At 41.2% G+C, this 27,362-nt stretch overlaps 8 protein-coding genes across 11 annotated transcripts; 2 read left to right on the forward strand and 6 right to left on the reverse strand.

Annotated features, from left to right (window-relative positions):
• Nucleotides 1-3,443: 3,443 nt before the first annotated feature.
• On the forward strand, nucleotides 3,444-5,426 carry RB195_006014 (uncharacterized protein; the record flags this gene model as incomplete). 3 transcript variants are annotated; one of them, XM_064178871.1, is made up of 5 exons in its annotated part: nucleotides 3,444-3,948; nucleotides 4,005-4,169; nucleotides 4,231-4,587; nucleotides 4,638-4,731; nucleotides 5,186-5,426. In XM_064178871.1, 5 exons carry the CDS (start codon nucleotides 3,444-3,446, stop codon nucleotides 5,424-5,426), a joined length of 1,362 nt encoding a protein of 453 aa, XP_064035873.1. The 3 variants fall into 3 exon arrangements, with proteins under 3 accessions (XP_064035873.1, XP_064035874.1, XP_064035875.1); XM_064178870.1 differs by lacking the exons at nucleotides 3,444-3,948; nucleotides 5,186-5,426 and having other exon boundaries at nucleotides 4,031-4,169; nucleotides 4,360-4,499; nucleotides 4,625-4,738; XM_064178869.1 differs by lacking the exons at nucleotides 4,005-4,169; nucleotides 4,231-4,587; nucleotides 4,638-4,731; nucleotides 5,186-5,426 and having other exon boundaries at nucleotides 3,444-3,971.
• On the reverse strand, nucleotides 5,243-5,488 carry RB195_006015 (uncharacterized protein; the record flags this gene model as incomplete). Its single annotated transcript, XM_064178872.1, has 1 exon — nucleotides 5,243-5,488. The coding sequence occupies one exon, from the start codon at nucleotides 5,486-5,488 to the stop codon at nucleotides 5,243-5,245; it is 246 nt and encodes an 81-aa protein (XP_064035876.1).
• A 463-nt stretch (nucleotides 5,489-5,951) lies between these two features.
• RB195_006016 (uncharacterized protein) lies at nucleotides 5,952-6,248 on the forward strand (the record flags this gene model as incomplete). The annotated part of the gene is made up of 1 exon (XM_064178873.1): nucleotides 5,952-6,248. The coding sequence occupies one exon, from the start codon at nucleotides 5,952-5,954 to the stop codon at nucleotides 6,246-6,248; it is 297 nt and encodes a 98-aa protein (XP_064035877.1).
• A 13,192-nt stretch (nucleotides 6,249-19,440) lies between these two features.
• On the reverse strand, nucleotides 19,441-19,665 carry RB195_006017 (uncharacterized protein; the record flags this gene model as incomplete). Its single annotated transcript, XM_064178874.1, has 1 exon — nucleotides 19,441-19,665. The coding sequence occupies one exon, from the start codon at nucleotides 19,663-19,665 to the stop codon at nucleotides 19,441-19,443; it is 225 nt and encodes a 74-aa protein (XP_064035878.1).
• A 3,217-nt stretch (nucleotides 19,666-22,882) lies between these two features.
• Nucleotides 22,883-25,188, reverse strand: RB195_006018 (uncharacterized protein; the record flags this gene model as incomplete). Of its 2 annotated transcripts, XM_064178876.1 has the most annotated exons (3): nucleotides 22,883-23,059; nucleotides 24,416-24,517; nucleotides 24,829-25,188. In XM_064178876.1, the coding sequence occupies 3 exons, from the start codon at nucleotides 25,186-25,188 to the stop codon at nucleotides 22,883-22,885; spliced, it is 639 nt and encodes a 212-aa protein (XP_064035879.1). The 2 variants fall into 2 exon arrangements, with proteins under 2 accessions (XP_064035879.1, XP_064035880.1); XM_064178875.1 differs by lacking the exons at nucleotides 22,883-23,059; nucleotides 24,416-24,517 and having other exon boundaries at nucleotides 24,802-25,188.
• Nucleotides 25,189-25,228: 40 nt separating this feature from the next.
• RB195_006019 (uncharacterized protein) lies at nucleotides 25,229-25,534 on the reverse strand (the record flags this gene model as incomplete). Its single annotated transcript, XM_064178877.1, has 1 exon — nucleotides 25,229-25,534. One exon carries the CDS (start codon nucleotides 25,532-25,534, stop codon nucleotides 25,229-25,231), a length of 306 nt encoding a protein of 101 aa, XP_064035882.1.
• RB195_006020 (uncharacterized protein) lies at nucleotides 25,229-26,676 on the reverse strand (the record flags this gene model as incomplete). Its single annotated transcript, XM_064178878.1, has 4 exons — nucleotides 25,229-25,877; nucleotides 25,905-26,271; nucleotides 26,316-26,458; nucleotides 26,519-26,676. 4 exons carry the CDS (start codon nucleotides 26,674-26,676, stop codon nucleotides 25,229-25,231), a joined length of 1,317 nt encoding a protein of 438 aa, XP_064035881.1.
• RB195_006021 (uncharacterized protein) lies at nucleotides 26,086-26,676 on the reverse strand (the record flags this gene model as incomplete). The annotated part of the gene is made up of 1 exon (XM_064178879.1): nucleotides 26,086-26,676. The coding sequence occupies one exon, from the start codon at nucleotides 26,674-26,676 to the stop codon at nucleotides 26,086-26,088; it is 591 nt and encodes a 196-aa protein (XP_064035883.1).
• Nucleotides 26,677-27,362: the final 686 nt, after the last annotated feature.

Below are 27,362 nucleotides of genomic sequence, written 5' to 3' on the forward strand. Positions count from 1 at the left end.
AAGGGTGTCTTGGGGACGGCAACAGCAGCCTTGCGAAATGTTCCAGAATGTCGAAATGTACAACATTAAGAAAACGGATGTCTGGGCGTATCACTATAAAGAATTATTGGAAACATAGGACATAAGACAATTAGAAGGAGAAACAACTTTGAAAGTGCCGTGATTTTTCAAAGAAAAAGCATACATTTACATCAAACACTGGGAAATGTGGAACTATACTAGCACAGCATTTCAGAAAAAGTCTAGTTGAAAAGTATGATTCAAATCACTCATTCTCTCGTTTCTTTCTCGTTCTAGACTTCTTGAGTCAACTCAGAAAAACTGTTTTTACGAGACATTTTCGTTTCTTGAAGTGTTATCTATATGTGTCGAGTCTAAAGAACCAGAAGAAAGTGCACAATACATATTCCCCAGAGAATAAAAACTAAACAAACTTTTCGAGAAAAGTAGCACTATAAAAAATAATGAAGAGTTCTATGTAAAGAGTTAAGAGTAAACATCTGGAGACCTTATAAATGAAGATTCGTCACATTTCGAGGAGAATGTACGCACCTAGACCCAGATTTTTCAAAAAGAGCCGAGAATTCTTTCTAGGGAAATGACGCAGTAATGAGGGGAATGTTTGTCTGGAACAACTAAGCGAAAAGTTTTAATGAGGTGTGGCTCACAGAAAAAGACACCTTGTTTGACGTAAGCGTTGCAACCTTGGATTCTCATTCATGAGAAAGAGATTTGGAACCAACAACCAGCTACAGTAGGCGCGTGCATTAAAAATAGGCAGCTGTCAAAAAGTTACCGAACGCTTCTTGAAAAAGATCCCGCTTCAAAAGTAAACCTCGCATTCTCACTTTGGCTTCGTCTGCTCGCTGATCGTTGGATTTAAATGAACTCAGTACTATTTTTCTATTCCGAACCGTACGATTTTGGAGAAAACTCCAAAAATAACCCTTTGCTACTTTTGGGCTTTTCTAAGTGCTTTTAGGCTTTTAGGTGACTTTTTGTAAAGATTTCTTTGGAGCGATAGAATTTTGAAAATTACATTCTTAAGGAGTAGTAAAAAAAACTATTTGTTCTTGTTACAAGAACGATGGTGAATACTGGATTTGAAACTGAATCCTCACAGACTTCAAGTTACAAAAAAATTATAATTTCTGCTGTAAAGTCCGACGAACGCACAGCCGTGCAAACAACGTCTCCAGTTTAGGTGAGCGGACCAAATTGTATACTGCGATCTAGTGATGAACATTAAAAGGAGGAAAAAAGAATTACATGACTGTATAGAAATGATCATTTAAAACGATCATTTAAATGGGGTGAGAAATGAACGCAAGTGCATCCCGAGAGATAACCTTCTGATTTTGCGATTCTGTTGAGCGATTGAGAATACCAATGCGCATGACCCACATAATTCCGTCAAGATATTTCCTAAAGGTTCGTCACCTTTGTCCTCTTCGCCATTCGCCTTTTGGGATTCATTATAGTAGCAAAGGAATCGAGAACAATACACCACATTTTCACCTCTCTCTGAGATAGGAGACAACCTTCAGGAAGGGTTGAGCATGTGTCATTTTGTACTTTTCTGCAGGTATGAAGTTGTATGCGGTTTAGTAATATACTTAAAGCATTAATATGGCATCAATCACATAACATGCAAATGGATATCACTGAATCTTCGGTGAACGTCCAAAGGAAATTCAGAGTTGTTGAGGAATAAAAGTAGACCAGAGAAATTAAGGTACAAAAGTGCACGCAAAGTAATAAATAACTTTTTTTATACATCCTGTGAAACATTATTCTATTAACCGGTTGTTACTGACATATTTCAAGAAAGACGTGAACGAGTGGCAGCGCTGACTTTTGGAGAACTCGGGAAGAATAGGCATTGCACATTCTGGACAAACAAGCTTTATTTCCTTGGACTTGAATTATTGAAATTGTTCGTGCGCGTTTTGCTTCTGACTATACAAAATTTAGTGATTGGATGAAATAAAACTGAGTAGGGCGGCAAAGCCAGCAAAACACGAACTACGAGATGAATTTTGGACTTGAAGCAGATAGATAACGTGTATGCTCACAAGTTGCCCACCAACTTGTGGTCTGCTTTCACATGTCCAGATAATTTTGAATTTTTTCCCTCTGAGCAACTTATAAAGTTCTTGTTAGTGAAGTTCTGAAAAACGTAGTAACGGAATATGAACACAACAATATCCAGAATGTATTCAATGCAGCACGTAGCTTTCGCGGAACAAAAACGAGCATTGAATATTGATATTGAGTGTTGATGCAGTGGATTGCACAGAGCGTTAAAACTTCTTTGAAAACACAAAGTGTTGAAATAGTTCAAATTCTAATGCAAGCGCATTGCACACTTCACAGCACCTTGCATACATGACTTTACAAATATAACATTAATATTGCATAAACTAAAAGCAATAAAGAAAAAGGGATGAACTGCACTGGGCGTTGATCAACCCATCTGGGGATGTGACTAGAAATGTGAAAGCGAAACAGTGCTTTCAATTTCAATTCACTATCCAGAATTAATTGAGGTTTATGAACACACATACAATCTTACAATGAATCGCGGTGACGAGGCGATGTGGCAGGTCGCTGTTTTTATCCTCCAGGACAAGCTTGTTACTAAATGGGTAAAAAACATGGTTGGCACTAGAGCGGCTCCGACCTGTCCATCAGTCTCCGCCGAACCTTTTACAGACTGCGCAACGCTCGCCGTACTACTATGCACTGCTATAGATAAAATATTAAATTAGTTATATATTAATATAAACAACACCCACACACAGCAAATATTAAACACGTTTCGATTCTAGAAAGTACCAGTACTAGATCCGATTTCGTTGGGTTGCATGAGCACCTTGCCTAAGTGGACTAGCTGCAGTATAGAGAGTTCGCACAGCGTCCTGCAGCAGAATCAAATCTCGTGAGGGTTTTGATCTTGCAGAGAATATGTATATATATATATATATAAAGTATGAATTTTCTGGCATTAATCAATCCGTTGGGGATTCGCCCCGATGTTCACATCATTTCCGAATCGTTTGAGGTTTGCGTGAACGTGTAACTGGAAACGACTTGCGGTGGCTAGCCGATGTGTGAAGTCAGTGTTTTTATCTTCCTAGAAAAGTCCGGTACCAATGTAACGACCGTGCAGGAAGCGGAACCTCTAACAGCTACACTACCACTATATATATATATATATAAACATAAACATAAGAAAAGTGGGGCTGCGTACACGAGTTTGATTGCTACTTGCACGTGGTGGCCCTGCTTAAACTAAACGCAATCAGGCGTTCGAGTGTGCGTATTGGGAACGTACGAGCTATATAACCCGCAATGTTATATGGCGAAAGATTCCTATACATTGCGAAAAGGTGCTGTCGTCTAGCACCCATAACCTGAAAGGTCAACTCCATGAACGGAGCATGGAATCTTTGGCAACAATCACGCTGAACTGTCGAAAACTATTGAGTGAACTCCAACAAGCCATCCTGTCTAGGCTTCTGCGATATCTCTGTGTGCCTCCTGCTGCACTGCAAGAAACACGTCGGCCTGTCATCGAAAATTACACCATATACAGCGGCGATGCTGATGAGAACAAAGTAGGTGGCTGCGCAACAACTGTGAGGAACGATTACAGGGATTACCTGGTGGAGGATTTTGGTTCAAGGCAGCGTAGAGGCGCCTTTGCACGACTGCGGGATCGCAAAGGACCTAAACTCTGGATCGTAAGTGCTCATGCACCCCCGGAAACCACTGAGAACGGCAATAAGGACGCCTTCTATGATGAACTCAATGGGTTGATGTCTAAAATACGAAGCCAGCAGGTGGTCATTGTCGGAATCGACGCAAATGTGAAGATGGGACTCGAACAGCAATCCGATGTGCTAGGAAAATGGTATTATCCAGCGAAGCGCATGTCGGATAGCGGTGACTGTCTGGTCGACTTATGACAGACGGACCTCACCATCGCTTGCACGTTTAAGAAGAATCATCGACGCCATCAGCTCACATGGCCCTTTTATCGCGTGAAGAGCAGCGCAAGCGGAAGATCAGTATTCTTAAAATTCAGCTCGACTACATTTTGGCGAGGAATATTCCTCAGTCGGATATTCGAAAATCTAGTGCTGTTTGGGACGTCGACACGGCAGGTCTGAAAGACGAAGAATGCTGGACGAAATTCCGCCAACGTGTGTCAATTTCATGTTGGAGTACGGACGAAGAAGAAGCTTAGCGGTGCGGATTCTTTCACAAAGTGGATCCAGGACGCTGCAAGGAAACGCTTCCGGTTCTATTGCCGCGGAAGAAGTTTGCCTTTGCATCTGTGGAAACAAAATGCAGGTACAATTGTATGTGTCGCGCTAAGCAGTGGTGACTTCAACCAAGAAAAGTGTCTTACAAGGAAGCCGCGTCGTCAACTGCAACAAGACCGCGATAACGAGTGGACGTCTAGAGCGATGGAGTTTGAGAAGGCGTGGGAGGTGAGGAACCCGCGGAAAGCCTACGCTCTACTAAAACAGTATAGCGGCAAAATGAAAAGATGTTCTCCTGTCCTTATCACTGCCAATGGTGTAGCTGTCGGTGAAGCAACCATTCCAATTTGGAGGGATCACTTCAAGACCTTGCTGAACCGGCAAACACCTCAGCTCCTGAACTCGAGCATGTTCGTAGGCCGACACATGCGGTTGACGAGGAGCCATCGACCGAAAGGAGGTTCTAGTTTGTATTCAAAAAATGAAGAATGGAAAATCTGTTGGAGACGACGGGATTAGCGCAGAAATGCTGAAATATCTTCCTGAGATTTGTGAGATGACAAAGATCATCTTTACAAAATGGATAGACGAGAGGATGCCTAACTCGTGGGGCACGCTATCATTATTACTCCCAGAGGAATTTGTCCGTCACGGACCCTAGAAATTACCGTGGATTCTCTTTGCTGCGTGTTATATACAAAGTATTGGAGCGGATTATTCTGGACCGACTCATCAAACATCGCGAAGAAACAACGCGCGACGAGCAAGCTGGTTTTCTTCCTGGCCGATCTACGATTGACCAGGTGTTCATCGTCAGGAAAGTGATTGAAATCTGGCAGCGGTGTTCAAGGCCAATGCAATTAGCATTTCTGGACTTTGAAGCCGTTTTCGACTCTCCGAGGCCATTTTTCCAGTGCGCTCCGCGCCGATGGAGTACCAGGAAGGTTTGTTGGCTTGCTTGATGACATGAATCAACGAACAACTGCTGCAGTTCGAACACCAGCCGGATGTACATCACCATTTGAGGTGGTAACTGGAGTAAGACAAGGGGCTGGGGCAGGACCCTTTCTGTTCAATTTCGCCGACATTTCGACATTATGCGAAGAACAGTTGATCAGCGCCCTGTCGATATCATCCTGGCAGGATGCCCCTTGACCGATCTCGAGTACACAGACGATGTTGTTATATTCGCGGGAAGCAATACGAAACTTCAACATGTTATCAACCTTTTATCGACACTGGCTGCAGCCTATGGACTACGTCTACGCCTGATAAATGCAAGCAGATGTGGATCTTTTCAAGACCTCGAACGGGAATCAGCGTGGACGGACAACCGGTAGAACTCGTCGATGAGTTCTGTTACCTGGGCTGTAGTACGCTGAAGAACAACGGCAGGCATAGGTGCGATAAGGAGAAGCCGGACCCTCCTCAGGTGAAGGGGGTTTAGCTCGTTGGGTGCAGCTTAAGTGAAGGGAGTCCTTTCGACAGCCGTCCAAAAGTGAAGGGGTTAATTTCGCCAACCATTTAAAAGTGAAAGAGGTCTTTTCCCCTACCGTTCAAAAGTGAAGGGGTCAGCATATAACTCCTTAACGAAATGCCTGTGGTCGACCCCCATCACCAACGAAGTCAAGCTGCGAGTCACCTATCCGCACTACCTATCCGCACTTCGATCCGTACATCATGATGTACGGATCGGAGACTTGGGCAGCACCATCTACAGTGGTGAAGAGGCTTGATTGCACGGAACGAAGGCTGCTTAGGCTACTTGGCTACTTTTGGCCTAGGGTATACCACAATGAAGATCTTTACGCAGAAATTGATGTGGTATACCGGCGGATGACACGTGGAAGATATGAACATCTTGCACCGCCATCGAAAGTGGCTGAAGTAAATCGTCTTCGTTTCTTTGGTCATATATTAAAGAGACTGGCAGATCGCCTTGTTAAACGAAGGAGGAGTTTGTCGTGTTCGAGGTAAAAGAAACCACCCTGCCGAAAACGGAAGTTCTGGACTGAGGTGGTGAAAGAGGACCCGAGGACACTCGGCGTGAATAGGCAGTTCAGGCGAGACGTAAGGTTTCGCAGAATATGGAATAGCGAGGAATGGATTGATTCTGTGCAAGTCCTCGCAGAAGGTCGAAAAGGACGGGCAGAGCTGTGTTCAAGGACGGCACACCTCGGCGAATCGCGTAAGGCGATGACATCAGCTCGCCGATTAAGTCAAGTAATTCATTTAAGAGAAGTGAGACAAAAATAAGAAAAAACATCACTCATCGATAATTTATAGCCCTTCACCGTTATGCAATGCATTTTCGCAATAAAATATAGCAGATATTTTGACTCAGCATTTGTGAGCCGAAATAGTTGAAGCAGAGCTATACAACGTGTGTTACTCGACCAGCAGTTTAAATGAAGCTGCCAGGTAAGACAGAGAACGAATTCCAGCGAAAATTGAAGAGTGTTGTTTTAAGTAGGAGGAGACCGAACTCTAGCTCTTATCGTCGAAATTAACAAATTCCTGTAGATGCGCCGGAACATCAAACCCGACAGCTTATTTATTTACTGATAATTGCATAAACTAACGAAGCCGCTATGTTCCCAGAAAACTTGTATGCATCCGCTCGGTTCAACATACTACTCAAACACTGCAATGAGAGAGGAATCGTTTGTTGGTGCGTAGACAAGGAGGAATCCAGATCCAGAGCAGATACACTTTTCTTATATAGTGTCATAAATTCCCGCCCTTAATTCACTGAGAATCACAAAGTGTTTTGCTTGTCTCACTCTCACATCCTCTCCTCTGGAAGGTATTTCCTGTAAAAAATGTTGGTATTTTTTACAAATTTTTTTCATAACCTCGCCAGCAGTTTGGAGAAACGAAAGTAGGATACATAGAGTGATATTCATGTTCGATTCCGTTATAGTTAAGGAAAACGCATTTGAGAGATGATGGTAGATGTATGATACCAAGATAAATCTCCGACTCGATTAACCCGTTCACATTACACATCATCGCATTGCCCAAAGAAAAATTTCCAAAAAATTACCACTCTAAAAATTTTGGACAACGGCTAACACGAATAGTAATAGATAAGTTAGAATTAGTAGAATAGAAATGGGTAAAGAAAAGAATTGGTATGTCTCCACCCATGGACTCACTGTAGATTTAGGTAGTGTATGAACCTCTTACTGCACTCATCGGAAAAAATAGGTCGAACTACCGTACAACGAAGCCTAATAATTTTTTGTAACTAGCGATTGCGTAAGTGAGTAATTTGAAAAACGCTATTAGCCTTTCGGTCGCTATAAACGAAGCAGCCAGAAATACTGATGCACATATGTATGTAGCTGCGAAAGCACAAGAAAAATTGCATTACTGATCTGTGACTGATAGGCACCAAAGGAAACGTCTGCGATAGGTAGTAAAATTAAGGACGGGGCAAAAAGAACATGCTTGGTATCGTTAAAAAATGGGCGGATGTGACACCTGTCGACAGCGCGAGAATTGAGCCAACACGGGAGAGCAACATAACAGGTTCCAACACTCAAACAAAGACTAACACTAAAAGCTGAGGATGTTCTTCTGTAATCCTGAAGAAATAACAGAGAAATGTGATGCGGCTGACTGCACTATACACATCTCAATTATGTACAATTATCTAGAATAATGAAAAGACTCTCGGATAAAGGAAAAGTGCATCACATCTAGAAAACAAATAATTGCCTAGAATAGAATATCTAGAAGATGCATTGAATGCTCAACTCTTGTTGAATATTGTCATAATTGGAGTTAACTCAGGATCGAATGCAATATTTTGGCGGGAGTTTACAAACAGTCTTTTTGGTAGTATCACAAACCATTTTCATGGTTTCCCATTATTTTTTTTAAGTGGGAAATTAAAGCAAAGGAGAACAGCAAGAAAACATCGGACGAAAATGAACTTTCCCTTTTCAACAGGAAATATGCCCCCAATCAGCAGTAAATCATTTGGGAAGAGATTTATTAATGTATTCGTTCCTTTCCTCGACGTTCCTGTAATCACAAGACTGCTATTAATCCGGCGCTTCGGCTTCTTAGATAGTCTGTGGAATACCCCAGTATTAAAGTGCAAAATCAATCTTACTGTACGAGGTACTGTAGCATTTTGGAGCTACAACATGCTTGCTATTAGATGCCACGTAAATGAAACACTAATTAGCTTTTCGAGGAAACCAACTCGCTGTCGGCGCAGATCGCAAGGATTTCTCTCGTTTAGACTGGAAAGGTGTCGCAAAAACCAGTGAGCTTTGACAATTATGCAAATATGATCGAAAATAGACTTATTAAAATAAGTTAAACAAAACATAAAAATAAAGATAAGAACGACGTGGTACAGAATTGCCGCAGAATCACAATCAACAACATCTTCAACGCAAGTGTTTTGTTATTTCACAGCAGAAAATCAAAGACATTTTTGGCGAAAAGAAAAGTATGGAAAGAAAGTCACGTATTCTCTGTAAAAAGGAAGAGAAAACGTATTCTCTGTAAAAATGAGAGTAGAAGAAAACGCCATATGCACATGTTTCTGGTCGCGATATGATCTGAGAGAGACCATCAGTAATTCCTTTTTACAGAGAATACGTGACCTTTTGAATGAGAGCAATCGCAAGCAGGTGCGAATCTGCTCAGTCTTGTGTTCCTGCCCGACAATTTTCATTCATAACACGTCGAGTATCAACGGTTCTAATCATGGCTTGCTCACGCAAGTGATTGAAGGGCTGCACGCGATTTCATGAACCTCAAACGATTCTGAATTGAAGTCGAACGAGCAGGCTCACCCTCATAGGGTATCGCGTCCTTTAACGTCACGTACATCACTAGGCAGCCAACTATCTAAGCCAGGTATTCCACTGTTTAGTGGTCTCCGGGCTTACAGTCGTTACAACACGACAGTGTTCATCAACGCAATGATCTGAGGATCAGTTCGGGTTGGAGACAAGTCATCCGTATGTCCAACGACAATATTCCTGTACCAGAGCATCAGCTTTCTGATCACCCTCTTTCTCTGCTTACTTTATGCCATATATGTGCATATTAATTTATTCACTTTCTACTTCATATAGGTTATAACTTATGCCCTAAGTTAAGTTATAAGTCAGCAGAGGAGGAGTGTGATAAGATAATGAAGGGTGTAGTTCAGAAACACATAGCACTGCGTTTAGATGTGACAGATTTACTCACGGTTATGGTGAAAGAAATAAGAGAGTCAGTGTATTCAACAAACACTGAGTGAAATGATTCGGGTCAAGATGAGGATAAGGGTCACCTGAGTTTTTGTATATGATTACTACCGCTGGTGAGAGCTACAACTCTTGTGGCTCGACTGCTTCGTTGAGAGATTGCCAAAAGAATCACAACGCAGTGAGGAGAACGCATAGTTAAGTAGCACATTCGTGAATTCTAGTTGGAATTCAACAAATATGATTAAGATGTATTTTTTTGGACATTCTAGAAGAAAGTCAGCGAAAATATGATTGGTGGAGCGGAACAAGGATGTCGAGGACGCGAGGAACGCGTTGAATAATAGTCGACGAGTATATGAAAGGCAAACTCGGTAAACTTTCGTGTTTTCGAGGAGCCAGCGGCTGCGGCGGAGCCTACTCCAGTAGCACAATGCGACGATTCTCAGAGTTAGAAATGTGATCAGGGAAGAGCAAATCCTGAGTGAAACAGCATTCCAAAATGCCCTTGGAACTATCTTTCAGAACTCTTTTTCCGGTTCGGAAAAGGAATCGACGAGTTCAGAATACGTTGATATTACGACTACATTACGACTGCAGGCCGTAGAAGAGAAGGTTAAGCCTATCTTATACCCGGCAAATGCAGGTAAACTAACAACACTCAGATCCTTCAGAAATTTTTAATTCACTTTCCATCAGGAATAGCAATAATCAGAAATAACACTCGAAATCTTTGAAATTATTTCAGTTCTGGTCCCTTCTCGGTCATGCGCACATCCTAATCAGAAAGAAGATTTGAGAAATACTTTTGAGAACTGACGTCGGAGATACCAATGTGCTAAATCTCCACCCGACGCGTTATTTCTGCCGAAAGGTCCAAGATCAACTGAGTTGTTGTTGGCGTATTCGTTATTTTTTAAAAATCAGTGTTAGCTTAATGATGAAAAAGAAAACGCTGCATTCAAACGAAGGCGAGCGTGAAAGAAGGCATCGTAAGAAGAAAGAAGATATTTGATTGACATCTGATATGGCCATATATCAGATTGCCATATATTCTTGCTTAGTTTTCTTGAAGTAGATAAAAATTTAGAATTTCGGATGGGTCGTAAGCGAAAGCTTCCAACAAACCAGAAAGCCGATGGACCTTTCAACGAGCTACTAGATAAACGAAGTTGTTGCTGATCTCGAAATTGTATAGTGTGTTGACAGCTTTCTGCAGTAACATGATAGCGGATGAACTTCGGAATGTTCGGGATCAACAGCCCTTCTGGTTGCGGGACGTGAGTGCTTGCTTTTTGTTATCGCCAGTATTCACTTTTTTACAGGCAAAAACGAACAATGAAACCCTACCGCCATCGATGGTTTTTGGATCCAGTTTTCGCAAAAGTAGCCTGAGAAATAACCTGGAAAATAATCCAAATAAGCAATAAAATGATCTCTGGATTTTTCTATTGTAACTTTCAGCCGTAATATTCTACAAATCCGCATTCTGAATCTATAATGCATATTGGTTCTGAAACAAATTATATGGAAAAAAGTCTTATATGGAAGACATCAAAATGAACTTTTCTGGTCATGTCTTCCAGACAAACACTGCTGTAAAATATTGATGTTGGCGCTGCTTTCGCTCGTAAATTAATGGATTGAGGGCTCATCCATGGCCGCCTTTTTTCAGCTTAAAAATTCCTAAAGAAGTAAAAAGAACTAATAAAATATTGCAAACCACCTGAAAGAACATTCTTCGTTCTATAACAGGACACAGTTTCGATTTTTTAAAAGAATCTGGTTGTTGTTTCACTAAGTCATTAAAATTGAGCAGACAAAACGGAGCATTTTCGACACCAATTGTTTTCTCGCATCCCACCTAGACGATAAGGACGCTGAAGCCGAGATTAGTGCTGTTTATGGAGAAGGAGCGATGCTCGAAAATACCGCCCGTGCTTTTTCTTCATGCTTCGAAGATGGAATTTCTACCTTAAAGCCTAAGCGAAGTAGTTGCTAGCAAACTCTGCGTTGTTATACCTACTCTCGTTCTTAGTGTCCCTCATCCACCGTAGAATAGGTTTTTTAACGCCTTATACTCTTTATGTGACTTTTGTTGTTCTTTTTCTTCTTGAGATTCCCCCCCCCCCCCTCCCCTGATTTAATACCATCAGTGAAAAGCACACGAGCTGCTTTGGCGCCTTTAATGATTCAGTCACATGTAAAGAGTGGAGCGTGTCGAAGATACTTCGTTTTTTTCGTTCTACTCGCAATTTTAAAGATCCGAAAAAACATGCTGATACCAAACGTCTCAAATCAATACCCAAAGTTGGTTCAACACTACTTATATTATAACATCTCGGCTAGAATTTTGCATTCTTTAACAACACCACTGGCACACGATTGCTATTCGATAGAGTGAAACAATCAGCAACAAATGTCAGTCAAGCGCAACGAACGCCGAAAAATTTCGACAAAACATGGGAAGAGTATTCTATAAGGAACAAATGGATCTTCATTCACGCTCCGGGTAGCAAATACATCCCGCTTACATATTGTGGTACCTATTTCAGAAATACGACTCGACTTCATAGCTAAACAGGAGAAGGTGAAGTACTGGAAAAGCATCCTATAAGTCGAGCTGGGAAAAACGCCAAAGAACATTCACATTTTAATCCAGGAGAATAATGAACACAAAGAACAAGACTTCCGAACCCCTTTAACACTACAGTTTTTAGAGGAAATGTGAACAGCAAACGTAAAATCAAAATAGTAAACTTTAAATATCTGGTTTCACGGGAAGAAAAGGGCTGAGAGTTTTATCCCTCCTCAAAACATGGATGTATTCGCTACTGAAAGTAAATGTCAGTCGATTTGATATGACTTGCGTAAAAGAAAACGGCTGAGCAATATACCAGAAAGGGGCTGGAAATCACGGAAGATTCGCTCACTGTGTGTTTCAAAGGAAGACGTGATGCTCTTCTTTTCTCTTCAGTCAGCAGAACATCGAAGTAACTTTCGAGTGTAACAGAAGTAACAGAGCAGAAGCGTCCGCTCTGAAAGACTGAAGAAGAAACGGAGTGCAGGTGGCGGTTGACGGAGAGAAGTGCATTCAAGAAATGCAGCCCGTGACTGAAGGAAAAACTTAAAACAATAAGCGAGATCTGCTGAGGTTTGACTTTTACTAGGAATGAGATCACTTCAGTAAAAGACAGCGCTCGAGAGAATTTTTGAGGTTGAGGTCTCTTCCGTATTTAGAAGCAGACACATGGACTACAAATATCACAACAAAAACAACAAAAATTCGAAAGATCGAGAGCACTTCGAGCCATGCGACGCTCACGAAAAACACGTCCGAAAAGATGATTCACCTGCTCACATAAAATGACACTATGAACGCTGCCTTTAAAGGCATAACCCTACGAATCTGGGGTGGTGCGGGTTTCAGTTGGGTTACGCCTATACGGTGTCGTAGATTATGGAGAGGAGAGTGATCCCGCCCATTTCTTCCTAATTGCCGTAAAAAACGGCTTGGAAAATACGGCTTCGAGCGATCCGGCGCGCTATTTTCTACGAGTTCGATTGGAGCGCGCCAGCCTTGTGCACGCGCTGCATCTTCCGGGCCGTTTTTCACGGCAATTAGAAAGAAGTGGACGGAATCACCCTCCTCTCGATAATCTGCGACCCTGTATAGGAACTCTTCACCTGATATCCGTACCACATCAGATTCGTGAGGTGACACCTTCAAGAGTACTGCCCAGAAGGATTGTATGTAGCAAGGATTGTATTTTTCTGGCAGGAAACATCACTTTGTGGACTCATTTTTTAAGGCGTGTTTTCGCAAACGTCGTAGTGCTCCGTTGCATGTGTAGATTGCGCGTTTTCACTGTGATATTCGTAAAGGATTTTGCAGCCCCGATCTAGAGATCCAAAGCCTGAGTGGTGGCGGAGAGATCACACCTTCAAAAAAGTTCTCCAAACCCTGCCTTTTAATAGTTAATTGTTAATTTCTATATTATGTATTTTATGTTTAGATTATAACACAAACGCTTTTTAATAAACACTGGTCACAACAGTTCTAATCACGTCAAAGTCAACTGGGCATTTTTATAAGATAGATAAATAAAACATGAATTATAATGGATGTATTCAAAAAACCGACACCGGAGCAATCATTGGAAGGCCACATTCTGTTCTTACCAGGCGTAATTTATGGATGGAGAACTTCTCACGTCGAACGAGCGTTCAATATTGTGAAAGGATGAAATTGAAACAGTTAAAGAAAAAGGACATGTTTGCTCGGACAGCTTTTCCTCAAGACAAGAGCTCTCGAAGTTCCTCGTTGGGAATCTCCGTCACGAACAGCTTCTAGTCCCGTAGGGCATATAGCGCTTTATCACTATGTAGAACCATTTCGAACCTTATATATATATATATATTTATTTATTTATTTATAAAAAGCTCGAAATAGAATATATACCTTATATATATACCTTTTATTTTTATACTTACATATTCGTAAAATAGGTATATACAGTTTGAAGTGTGTGAGGGTAAACATCAACCTTCAACCGTAGAGTTAGTAAATATTATTGGACTTATATTCTTGGATTTTTTCTTGAATTTTTTATTAATTTTTTTGAATTTCTGTATGTCAGTGGTTATTTATTTCTTACATTTTCTTGGCAGATGTGAGCCTCTAAGGTTAGCGGCAGGTTACACCAAAGCATATCATTTTTTAGATCCCCTTTTAATTCTTGCACATTCTTATGGCTCTTAGTTTTGTAAGGAGGAAAAAGAAGCCATGCAATGAGTGATGACAGGAAAGCAATACTCTCAAATTACAGCTCGTGATAGAGAGAAGTGACCCCTCAAAGAATTCGGTTTATAAAGTTCCTACAGAAAATTCTCCAAGAATTCCGCTCAGAAAGTGCTTGGTGCTTGCATCCCAAACAATCCCGATATCATTTTCTTCGGTACGTAATTATGCTCCGAAACAAAGAAAAACGTCAGCTCAGATGGATGATCGATCTGATTATTTGGTTGCAATACTAATTGGAAATTGAATGAAATCAGAAAAGCTCTAAAAACTCGGGAAACAATTCGTAGGAATCCAAGAGAGAAGAAATTCGAGTGCGTGAGAAGTCCAAATGCAGGCTACATATTATATTATAGTAAGCGAGGATGCCTAAGTGTGGAGTGGATGTGTTGTGACATGGACGGAATCGTAGTTTTAATTGGAAACGGCACACCAACAAACGGATAGGATGCTCTCGTTCAATATCTGCTCGAAGCTCTCAAGCATCCCACCTGATACCCCAAATTAACAAGTTATTGTCGTCACCCGAATCGTATGCGCAGAGATATACGTTGTGGAGATGGAATCATTCTTCATTGGAAACATCAGGATCGTGAGTGTGTGCCACTTCTGAGGTAACTGGAAGCAGAGCAACACTGACTCTTTAGGTATCCACCCACAGTGAGCCAGACTTGAAGGAACAAGATTTAGTACACGATGTATAGCTCCAATGTAGATGTCACAGCGAGGTTGTAGAAGAAATCAAAGGCTCGAGAACTGGAGGTGAAGGATCGCACCTGTTGATTCTTGTGTTCCGTTAATGTTCAAGTTGCCCATCACTTCAAAACCACCTTTTCAGTTACGGATTATCAATTTATTCCTCAAAGTTTTCTAAACGCTATCAAACTTAGCTTATAGAACAATATATGAGGTATTAGAGAAACAGTAGTGGCTAATTGGCAATAAAAAAAAACTAAGTAAAAAGCAAGAATGTATCTCATAAGAAAGGACAGAAAAGGATTGAGGCGCTTTCAGAAATCGACAGTGTTAACACTGGTTTCCCAAGACTACGAGACATTTTTTTGTATGAAATCCGATCGGAAAGAGTAATTATGCTGAAATAATAACTAATTCAAAACTTTTTTAAAAAAATTTTGGTTAGATAATCATAATTGCGAAATAATACTGGTAATTCTCTCGCCTGGGTCTTCTATTAGGTTTGAATTCAATTTTCACTTATGCTCAGCTTCCTAAAATTTTGAAATATCAAAATATTCTGAATAAAACATTGAGTAGATATACTAGAGTCTTTAGAAAAAGAAGTTGTGGCATTACGGATATCCTAGCAGGCAGAAGCCTAATAGTCCTTGATGTAGCGTCGATGCTGCCGAAATTTAACACTATTCACACACACGAGGTCACACGGCCCGTGCAGAAGCTAATGTCATAATTCATCTCTTTCACCGCCGAGAAAATGTGTTTCGGAATGGCAGTTAGGAAAGATTTGATCTAGCTTAGAATCATCTGTCCTATACATCCTTTAATGATCATGCATAAATCAAATATATGAATTAGATGGTGATTTCTATCTATTTAAAAAAATACATTTCGCACGTTTATCTTCCCGGAGTGGAGGAACTGTCGAATAGGCTTAGAACAGCTGTTGTACAGCGATTACCTACCAGTAAATAGAAAAGTTATGAGTAGCGGTTGCTTACAGAGCAAAGTCCGACTTTTCTCTCTTATTTCTCCGTTTTGAAATTTTCAGTCTTTTTTTCGTATTACAACGCGATTTTCTTACATTTTCCGGTAATGACAAATACTATAAGTGCTCGTGCACTCGAGATAATATGTACTGGTTTGTTACGAAGAACAAAGTCAGTACATCTATCTAGAGACGATGGTCCTTTCTTTTTCTTAGCGTCCTTGAGAATTTAACATGACACATGTAAATCCAAAGTTGCAAAATGCTCTTCATGGAAGAAAATTCAGGAAATAACTGCCAGAGTATCTCAGAAAACATCTCTTCAAAACGACTGGAAAATGAAGCATGCTTCTAGTTCACATCACTAGACATGTTCATTGACCCTGCTCACTGAAAAACTTCCTCGCTCGAGAAGTAATTTGAAGGCATTCAGCCGATCCTCTTCGTGACGCTTAAGAAGCATTCAATTCGGATTACTCGGACACTTGATTTCTAACCACGGAAAAAGAGTAGAGGATTTGTTTTCACGAGTATTTCACCCCAGAACCAGACAAATATTTCAAAAAAAAAAACGAAAAAGTTTGCAAATCTCCCCATAACTCTAATATGTTTGTCTGGATTTGTGTAATACCAATACTCATTGCGTGGAGTTCTCCAAACGTTGATATTTTTATTATGGATAGGCGAAGCATAGTTCAACCGTTCAGAAAAGGCCAACTTTGGAGTGTAAAGTTTGAAAGGAATTCCAGTATCCTCTATTCTTTCTGGTTTTTGTTAACGATACACCTGGTATCTTCAAGTTAGTAAATAAGCAGAAATCGTTACTGCTATAATCAGTAGTCCAGATCCTACATGGATCTGCAATCAGTAATATCGCAACAATCTGTAGATATTGCTCAGTTAGTCTGATTTATTGTTTTTTTTTGTTTGAGATTCTCAAACAAAAAAAAATATAAAGGAATGGAATGAACTTCTGACAGCATACATAAATTTCAATGTGGTGACCCATTTGGTTGACTGATCAAAAACAGGTGTTATTAAAGCAACTTAACATTCTCAAAAACTTGACGGAATAAAAAAAAATTAATCGACTGCGATGTGTACAGCATATGTGCTCAATATTAGAAAGAATTCTGCACTTTGATATTACTTTGAATGAAATAATTCTCTTCTAAAAATACCGAATAAATGTTTCAACTGGATGTTTTTGTTAGTGTGTCATAAGAAGTGTTTATACTTCGTTAATTCTACAACTGAAAATTTCCAAATGGAGCTCTTTTAATACCACTTTTGTAGACTTAAGATGGTTTCTTAAAAGCGTAGCTTTTTGTCGAAAGTCTTTGGGTGATTTTTAATCTACATTTCATGACAATTTCAAAGATAAACTCATGTATAATAGTTGGGGACATGTAAGAATCGTAACTGAGGCAACAGAGGAAGAGGAAAACGAATGAGACCGTTTAGCTAAAGGCTTCTAATCTGATCAGAAAAATGAAGCTATAAGAGAAGTTTGACCAAAATTCGCTGTTACTCGAAAGGACGTGTCTCTAAAGAATTGTCCATTATCGCACACCCACTCAATTTGCGAACATCAGCTGTGACCCCTCGCCCAAGGGCAAAGGCTGTCCACAAGCTGCACACACGATCAATGGACAACTCGAATCGAAGTGTTGGAGATGTATGCAACTATTAGTTTACCAAGTTCTAACTAAGGTGGTGAGGATTTTATTCTGTCTCTTCTCTTTATTCATTAGTCAACTTGCTGTGACGACATTTGTCACATTTTTATGGATGTCAGTTCACTTCCGCAAGTCAAAATGTGGTATTTGTACAGAACAACTCTTATTTGTTACGCCTTTTCCTCTCCTCGCTTCACTGTGAAGAAGATTATAACTGCAAAATTCTGTGGCTTGAAGCCTACAGAAGTTCAACAGTAAAATAATGTTTCCGTTTTTTGACAATTCCTTGTAAAACACACAAATAGTAGCTCAATAAGTTGACCGCCATTAATTCCCACATGAACCACTTGCAGGTGCTGATGTCATAATTCTTCTCTCTTACTGTGGAGAAAATGTGTTTCGGAAAGTTAGGGAAAATATGCTGTAACCCGTACTCTCCTTTGACAAAAGGTTTGGAAGAAGAGCTGAAGGAAAAACCTGCTGGTCTTTTCGTAATCTGCGTTAATCCAGTGCCCAGTCTTGCAACTATTTTTATTCCACACTACGACCTGAAGACAATGTAGACGAGAAAATGGAACTATTTTCGAGCGCTACTGCAACCTTTAGAGAAAGCTCCAAAAAAGCTTTATTGAACGGAGAGTGAATAGAGTCGCCTCGCTTCTGAAAGCGAGGCATCTCACTCGAGTTCTGTAAAAAAAAACGCTGTTGTTAATTATCTTACACACCCGGGAACTTCCAAGCCTTACTCTGTTTGTATGGAGTGAATAAAAACATACTTATCTTGGAAATTTTACTTGGGTTCATATTTCTAGCCTCAGTACTTATTTCATTTGATGAGATATAGCTGTTATAACGAAATGCATGAAAATCGGTGGTGTAAAGCATTGGTCCTTTTGCTTAACTATTTCAGCCGTCTTCAGTATCGATCCTCAAGCTCCGATAACATGCATGTACACCCACAAACTGGCTCATTCAAGACAAATACACAAGTTGTAGAGTGTGTGATGTTCGGTAAAGCGGATAAGTCGAGAAAATAGGGCAGCGGATGTAGTTCTCTCTAACTTCCAATGATTACTATCCATCACCAGAGACTTTATCTCTATTCTACTTGTGTTAATCAATCTTTTTGAGATGCGCCAATGCGTTCGCTTCAATTAAGCATCGTTTGAAGTTTGTTAATGCGTGTTGGCCTGTTCAGTGAGTTGCAGGACCCAGCTGATGTGTCAAGTAAGTCAAACAAGTCTGGTACTCCTGAAGAATAAAAGGTTTCGTTGTAGGCGTCTTTAATCAACTCTGGAAATTGCTGCCATGATTCGCCACCGGTACGGTTCTTCAAATAAGATCAGAATCTTTATAGCACTTGTAGGTTACGAGCGAGATGGTGGGCCACTACGGTGGGCCACTGCTGGTATGGTAGATATTACTCACGATTAACGTTTGATAAGAGGCTAGCACTTCTGCGAAAAAATATCAAAGCTAGAGGATTGCAGTATACGTAGTTTCAAAAAAAAAATCGAATCAAAGGAACAATCACAGAAGGGAATTACCTCAGCGGATTTCATAACCATAAGAAACAACAATTTTGCCAGCCAAAGCTTACGATTCCCCTCTTTGTTCAGGTCCGCTGTAAACGGCGTTTACCGGTTAGTAACAGCTTTTCATTTGAGATGAAAGAGCAACGAAAGAGAAATGAAAAAGAGAAAACCAAGATGTTCACGTACTAGGCCATAGCATTTCGTATACCATTTCGTTTGGTACGTACCATTCGAATTCCTAACGTGGACATTTAAATAGGATGACAATTGCTTTCTGGTTTCTCTCCAGTGAGTTTTATTCGTTCGGGCTGTCGATTCAAACAGTAAATCCATTTGTCCATCTCCGCTTCGTTGGCATAGATGACAAAGCAATAGTCGATGTACCGAGAGTAGAACAAAAGACGGAATTTCAGAGCAGATGTTCCAAGTTTGGTCATAAAGAAAATAGCTAAGGTGTAAGCCATTCTCTGCCCCATAAATGAAAATCGGGACTGGACACCATTAGGCGCCCATAAGATACGAAAAACTCGATAATTGCTGGCTGTATCTTGAATCCACCCCAAAAACTCTGAAATAAGTACCATGGTAAACGTCTTTCGATTACGCGGGACCTCGTGCCATATCTCGGAAGACTCACTTCAGTTAAAGGCATCACTCCACGAATATGAGGTGGTACGGATTTCAGGTGGAGCATTCGTATACGAGACCGTAGATTGTGGAGAGGTGGATGATTCCGTCCATTTCTTCCTAATTGCAGTAAAAAACGGCCCTGAAGATGCGGCTTCGGGCGTTCCGGCGCGCTATTTCCCACCAGAAGTTCGATTGTAGCGATTCGGAAGATGCAGCACGTGCACAAGGCTGGCGCGCTACAATCGAACTTCTGGTGGAAAATAGCGTAGCGAAAATAGCGGAACGCCCGAAGCCGCATCTTCAGGGCCGTTTTTTACGGCAATTAGGAAGAAATGGACGGAATCACCTCGCCATAATCTACTATCCCGTATACGAATACTCAACCTGAAATCCATACCACCTCATATTCGTGGAGTGATGCCTTTAAATACGTAGCGGCTACACTAAATGCTCATCTCGGATGGAAGAAGTCTAGCAGTGACTGCTGACCGATCGATTACGAGAACGAATATTTCGAAGGTCCCGTGTAAGGGCTCTTCTGATTTGAATGAGACCTTCGAAACATTCGGCCTCGCAATCGATCACTACTGGACTTCTTTTATGGAACGTGAGCATTTAGTGTGGTCGCTATGTAATTGACTGAAAAAGTGGGCTTAGAGTTTTTCTGCTCAGTTGTCGAGAGATTTGACAGTTTAGATTGTGAACTGGACAGTCCATTTAAGCTCTGAAGTAGGCGTTCGCCAGAAAGGAGCCAGTTATATCAATAAACATTCCCTTGTGTAACTCATAAGAAATCACTACGGTATGTTACCATGCCTAGGTTCGTTGAACGTCGAAAATTCCTATGAAGTAATGTTTGACTGTTGGAATAGAATGTTAGAATTTCCACCTGTTGGACATCTCGGCAGTGGTATAGGAGGACACTACTTTTTGCAGGGCCTTTTCGACTGCTCAACTGCTATCATTGTCGAAACGCAATTCAGAAATAATTGCATGGACAAATCGCGTTCAGGTTAAGAAGATAACAAAATAGAACTAGGAGAAAATTGGGCAAGATGTAGGAATGAAAAAATGTGCAATATCAGATACAGTGACCTTCATCTTTTAATTTTCAGAGAGTTCTATACAACTGTTGCCTTACTATGCTGAAAACAAAGCCAAATGTGCGAAAGATTTTTCCTTGAATTTTAGACAATTTAAGTAGAAAAACTACAATTATTTGCGTTTTTGAAGTATCTCTCTATCTTACCACTGCTTAAACCCTATTAAAAAACGTGATGTGGAAGAAATTGGGTATTCATAGAAATAGAAGCACTCGAATATTGGTACAAATGCATTTGAAATGGAGAAGCCACCGTAGAAAAACTGTTCCTATTTTTTCAGTCAAATGTTTTTGTGATTACAAATCAGTACAAAACAAACAAACGAGAACAACTAAAATGACTATCCGATACAACGTTAAAGTTCCGGTTCAGCGTAACGTTGAAGAAGAAATATCGTATTACTATAATAGCGGGTATTTCCTATGAGAAATCTTAATAAAATTTCACAATAGACATTTGAACCACTTGTTTTCTTCTGGAAAGATTAGCAAGAACTAGTAATCCATTTAATTGAGACGCCTTTCTACTTTTTCTTCTTATTCGTGTTCTCTTCCATTCTAATCTTTTGCAGTAATCTCCATTCTTCAATTGAGATCAATTAATGAAAGTTTGTTTGCTAGACTATTATCAGAATTATCGTTTCCCTACAATCGGGATTTGCACCTAGTGCATCTTACTCTCCACACTATTTTTCTGCACACACCCATCAGCGTTTTGCAGTCAGGTCCGGATTTGTCAAGTGTCGGTGTCAGAACAAATGTGTGAATTGTCGGGATTACAAACTTCCTTTGAATTACAATATCATGATGAAAAAAAAAGAAAAAAGAAAAAGAATAACTCAGGCTTAAAGCTCCGGATTTTAGCTTTTCCCTTATGACTTTAACTCTTTATGACTTTAGTTATCTTTGAGTGAAGAGTTTGAGTTTAAGTGAAATGGAGGAGAAGCTTGCAAATGAACCGTAACACAACATTTAGCAGATAGCTGTCGGACTCACGCAATTTCAGTGAAGATCACAAAAGTTTGCTATGCCTTCCCAATAAGATCAAACTGACCGCTGACAACATAGGAGTGCTGTCCAACTTTGAAACGGAGTCGCTTGTTTTGTGCTGATTCCTCGCTTAAACCTAAGATTCGTGGGTGACGATTTTCTCGGGATTTGTGGATTTAAAATAGCGACCAGTCGACTCACTCGTGTTGATTACTGGATTCATTGCGCATGGCAGACCGACGGACGACGAGCAGCAACTAATGCTTTGAGGCGGGAGTGAAGCATATAGATGGATGCTGACAACGCCTTGCTCATCATCTCTGCTGCTTCCGCCTGTCCGACTATGATTCTCCCATAAATGTCATCCAGAAGAGAGATGGTTGATTGACCTCAATGGCTGGAGCGATGAGCGAGTGAAGCTCTTAATCTACTCACATCATTTGGAACAAACCACAATTACAGCAAACATAAACTTCCGCATTTTAACACACATTCTGTTGACCAAATAATGTCATATTCCATTGACACTTAATGCATCATTCTATTCTGACGTTCTCTCGCTTCATGTTTGCTTCTAGCATGGCTTCTTGGAACACTTTACTACACGCAAACACGTAAGGGTGAGTGGAGAAAAATTCTGAGGAATTTTAATTCCTTCTAATGAATCAGAATAACTTGATAAGAACTTCCAGAGAATGTTGTCTATGATAGTTTTAATAAAACGTGGACATATGAATAGTGTTCGCTATTATATCACCATTTCTATAGATTTCAATAATGATTCACTACGAACACAATATTGTAGGTGTTATGCGAAGTAAAACTGCAAAATAGCACGCAAGATACGATGCACTTAGCAGCTCTATTTTTAGAGCAAAACATAAGAAATTCTTAGAAAATTGCATTTTGCCCTTATTACCACATGACATCCATTTTATTGCTTGGTGGAACGAGAGGGAAAAGATGAAAGATTACAAAAAAGCGATGTCGTTGTCCTCATAAAATTCTGATTCAGCTGGGCAAACAAAACTCATGACAACAGAGACCAATCTCCAATATTTGTTGCAAACAACTATTGTCCAAACAAACTCTTCAATGATGAGATCATGAGCTCGAATCCATAGACTGCCTGTTTCACTCCATGGTCCCTGCATTTTATAAAGAAAATAAAGTTTACTATGATGAAATGAAACCAACTATGTGGTTAATTAAGCGTTTAAGAAATTATTTGAGAGGAGATTCAAGTGCTACTTTGACAGCAAAGAACGCGACGATATGTTCAGAAATTCTGAGTCTGTACTAATGTTCCATAAACGAAGCACAGTTTGGACCGAAACGGGACAGAAATCACGGCATGTACACATACGAAACTTCACAAACTAGTCAACACACTTCTTCCGAAGTGAAAAAACACTTCCCAGGAAAACCGCGCGCAAATTGTGATAGCCTCATCAAGAAAAAGTGATAAAAGAATCAAAAAACTGGACGTGAAATGGATTGATAATGCCTGAATTGGGTGTACAAATTTGGAGGAATATCAACGACAATGAATAAGTGGGTCTAACTCAACTAGAAATCGGTGTAATGTTCTTAGCCAGCGGCCATCTATAGCTCACTTAATTCTGGTCGCTACTGGAGTACACTAGATTCCCCAACATTTGAATTCATCATCATCCATCTACTCAGAACTAGTACTTCTTTTAGTACCATTAAACATGCTCGTTTTTCTGGCAGCGATCGTTCATCGTCCAAATGTTGCTGGATGCTACAGGGTGTCGCTCGTAGCTAGTTTATTAACAGTGGCACAGTACCAGCACAGAAAGCTCATTTTATTGTTGGAGCGTCTGGCGAAAGCCCAACTGGTAATGAAAGAACAACCGTTAGAGGCGGCCATACTTATATTTCTTTCTCATCAGATTCATATTCATTATGAAGTCCCTGCCACGCCATTTTCTCGTTTTCTGAGCAGCTTTGCGGCAATGTTCGTGGGTCTAGTCAAAATGTAGATTAACCATAGAGTGAGAAGAACGAAACAAACTTATCTATTCTCTAGGAGCAGCCGTCTATTTTCTCAATTGGCGAATGAACGGAACGCCTCTATAAGACTTTAATCAACCCTCGTACAACAGACATGTCTCCACTAGCTGGCTTTCATAATCCCATCAGAAGGGCGCAAATGGACCCTTACGAGAATCCACTCAGAAAAAAAAAACGCTCGTACATCCAAAACTGAAGGATGTGCGAAATGAAATAGCATGCGTGCCGCCTGTTATTCACGCTTACGTGCACGCGATTTTAATTCGTCGTAGAGAAGCATTTGTAAAAACTAAAAGCTAATCGTTTTGATGACCAACGTGGACATGCCAGCAAAGCTATAATCTCATTCCTCACAATATATATGGCACTAGATCTGACCCAGTGGAAGAAAGTATGTTTTCTTAGATGGGAACCAACATCTCCAGTGCAAGTGCTATGAATTTTTCCTAGTATTTGATCACCTTTACCTTGATCACCTTGACTCCCGCTGATCTTTGAACTGGTCGAGCAGGCGCCAGTAATTCTTCCAATTGTCCCGATAACGTGCCAGAGTCGCCCAGTGGTTCTTCCTTTCGCGTGGGACACGAAAAGAATCATAATTCTCTTTGAAGGACCTCGTGAAGAAATCTGACCATCGGGTCGGCGGCCTTCCTGTAGTGCGCTTAATATCGCGGGGAAACCAGTCGTCGTCGGTCCAACGGTTGTCGTTAAAGCGTATCACGTGTCCTGCCCACCTTATATTACTTTCCTTGGCAAACGCGGCGGCGTCTCTAATCTTCGATCGCTGACGTAGGGGAGAACTTCGAATCCTGTCCCTCACTTGCGTGAAACGAGATACTCCTAGCATCACTCTCTAAATTGTGCGTTCAATGACGCTCACCGCGTTTTCTTCCTGCTTGCGAAATGCCCAAGTTTCCGATGCATGGGTCAAAGCAGGAAGTACGGTGGTGTTGAAGAGGTGAGCACGGACCTGGGTGTTCCTGGCCTTCTTCACTACATCCTCGAGGCTCTTATACGCTCCACAAGCCGCTCGTCCCCTCCTGCCCACTTCGGGGGTCATGTTGTTCATTATGTTCAATTCCCGACCCAGATAAACGTAGCTGGTGCATTCAGATGTGTTTGTTCCGTTGAGCGTGGATGGGGCATCCGAGACCCATCCGTTGCGCATGAACATGAACGTCCTTTGCAGATTCAGCTGAAGACCGATGCATCCACATGTTTCGTCGAACTCGGTCAGCATTCGTTCCGCTTCGCTGATGCTAGGTGTTATCAGTACGTCATCAGCAAAGCGCAGATGATTTAGTACCACCAACCTTCACTCCCATGTCGTCCCATTCCAACTTTCGCACTGCGTTCTCGAAGGGGGCCGTGAATATTTTGGATGAGATTGTATCACCCTGTCGGATCCTCCTCTTCACGTCAATAATGATATTCTTGTAGAATGGCGAAATTTCAGTCGTGAAGTTACTGTACAACTCTCGAAGTATCTTTACGTACTGTGTAGGGACGTCTTGGTTGTCCAAAGCTTCCATGGCAACTGAGTCGAAGGCCTTCTTCAAGTCGATGAAGGTGAGACAGAGCGGCATCTTGTACTCTCGTGATACCTCGATGAGTTTCGAAGCAGTGTGAATGTGGTCAATCGTGCTGAATCCTTTTCGAAACCCTGCTTGCTCGCATGGCTGTCCCTCATCCAAGACTTTTTCAATCCTATCAAGGATCACTCTTGTAAAGAGCTTGTAGATGACGGACAGTAAGCAGATTGGGCGATAGTTGCCGATGTCATGTGGATCTCCCTTTTTATACAACAACACGGTCTTGCTGTTCTTCCACTGTTTAGGAACCTTGCATTCCGACAGATAACGTGTAAAGAGCCTCGCCAGAGTGTTGATGAGTACTGACGGCAGGTTCTTCAGGTGTTCCGGTTTTATTCTGTCGGAGTGAAGTACGATTTCTTACCGACATGATAGCATGTCGTATTTTGGACGGGAGAACGTCTGGAATGACATGTCGTTCTCCCTCAGATGGTGAGGAGGCAAGTGGACATGGCTGTGGAAGAGATCAGAGTAGAAGTCGTAGGTGATTTTCTCCATCCCTCTTCTCGATGCACTGGTTGTTCCCTTCGGGTTCCGAAGAGCAGTCATCCTCTTCTTGCGACTGGCGAAGTCTCGAAGGGCGTGGCGGATGCTTTTCCCCGCCTCTGCAGCTTCAGCCAGCACTTCTGCTCTTCTCCCTTTAAGGTCTTTCTTAATCGCATCTCTGCAAAGCTCGGACGTGAGTTCTTGGTTCCCTGCGGCTCCTGCTGCTCCAGGCTCAGCCCTCTCAGCTTAAGAGCTTCAAGAGACAAGCGTCTCGTGGTGGTTTTAAAACTCTCAGCCTTCTTTGTGCAGTCGTGAAGGTGTTCAACGAGCCGGTCATAATCCTCGTCGATATTGTCCATTGCGGAATCTTCCCAAAAGCCGGCTAGCATATCGAAGAGATCCCATTTGATGGTAGTTCTGGGATTTCTCTCTCTGAATCTGGCGTCTTTCTCTTCTCTCCTTATGAAGGGTAATCTTCCTCGGAGGAGGAACCTTTTGTTATGATTTATATATAAGGCGTTGAGAGAGTGACGTCGTCTCGTCTCGGTCAGTCCGATGACGTCGTACTTGATTTTCTTTGCTTGCATCATTAGATCTTCGATGGCCGCTTCCGATGCAAGCGTACAAGCGTTATAAGTACAGATCATCATCCTAGTCCTTTTCCGTTTTGGTGGCCTACATGACTCTTGCAATCCCGCCCTTCCTGCTGCTACCGTACCAGACTTTCCTCCGGAATCAGGAGACTCTTTTCTATTTGGTCCGCGATTAGCCCCCTGTCCGTCACCCGGGGACGCGCCACGTAACCTCGCGACTAACCGGCTGTGATCCCTCTAGTAAGGGAGATCCGTGGCGTAAATGGTATACTTATTTGTTCTTTCATATTCTTGCATGACATATCACAAGCGGCTCCTACTATTGCCAGAAAACGTGCACACTTGACCATCTCGTATAAAAACATTTACAGTAATTATTGAAAATATACAATCAAAGGAACAATTTTTTCCAACAAAAGATCCTTAGTCATTTCCCTCATAAAACTAAATTAATCTGAGAATCGCTGAAGTTTTTTTCATTAAGCAGCAGAGAAGTGTTATTAACAACATTTTTGTAACGATAAAGCATCAACATTTGCACAGATAAACATTATTGCAACAATAGAGACTTTGCAGACAGTGGAGTCAAAACGACCTGAAGCCTAATGCAGTTGCATAGGCGGCTCGATCACAATCGCTAGCTTGCTCGGGGATTATAATTATATGATTTGAAGGACTAGCATCATGAGCATCATCAACAAATTTAATAATTTGCAAGCAAACATAGATCCTTGCCTTGTAAT

The sequence above is a fragment of the Necator americanus genome, chromosome I (genome assembly GCF_031761385.1).
Source record: "Necator americanus strain Aroian chromosome I, whole genome shotgun sequence".
Lineage (NCBI taxonomy): Eukaryota > Metazoa > Nematoda > Chromadorea > Rhabditida > Ancylostomatidae > Necator > Necator americanus.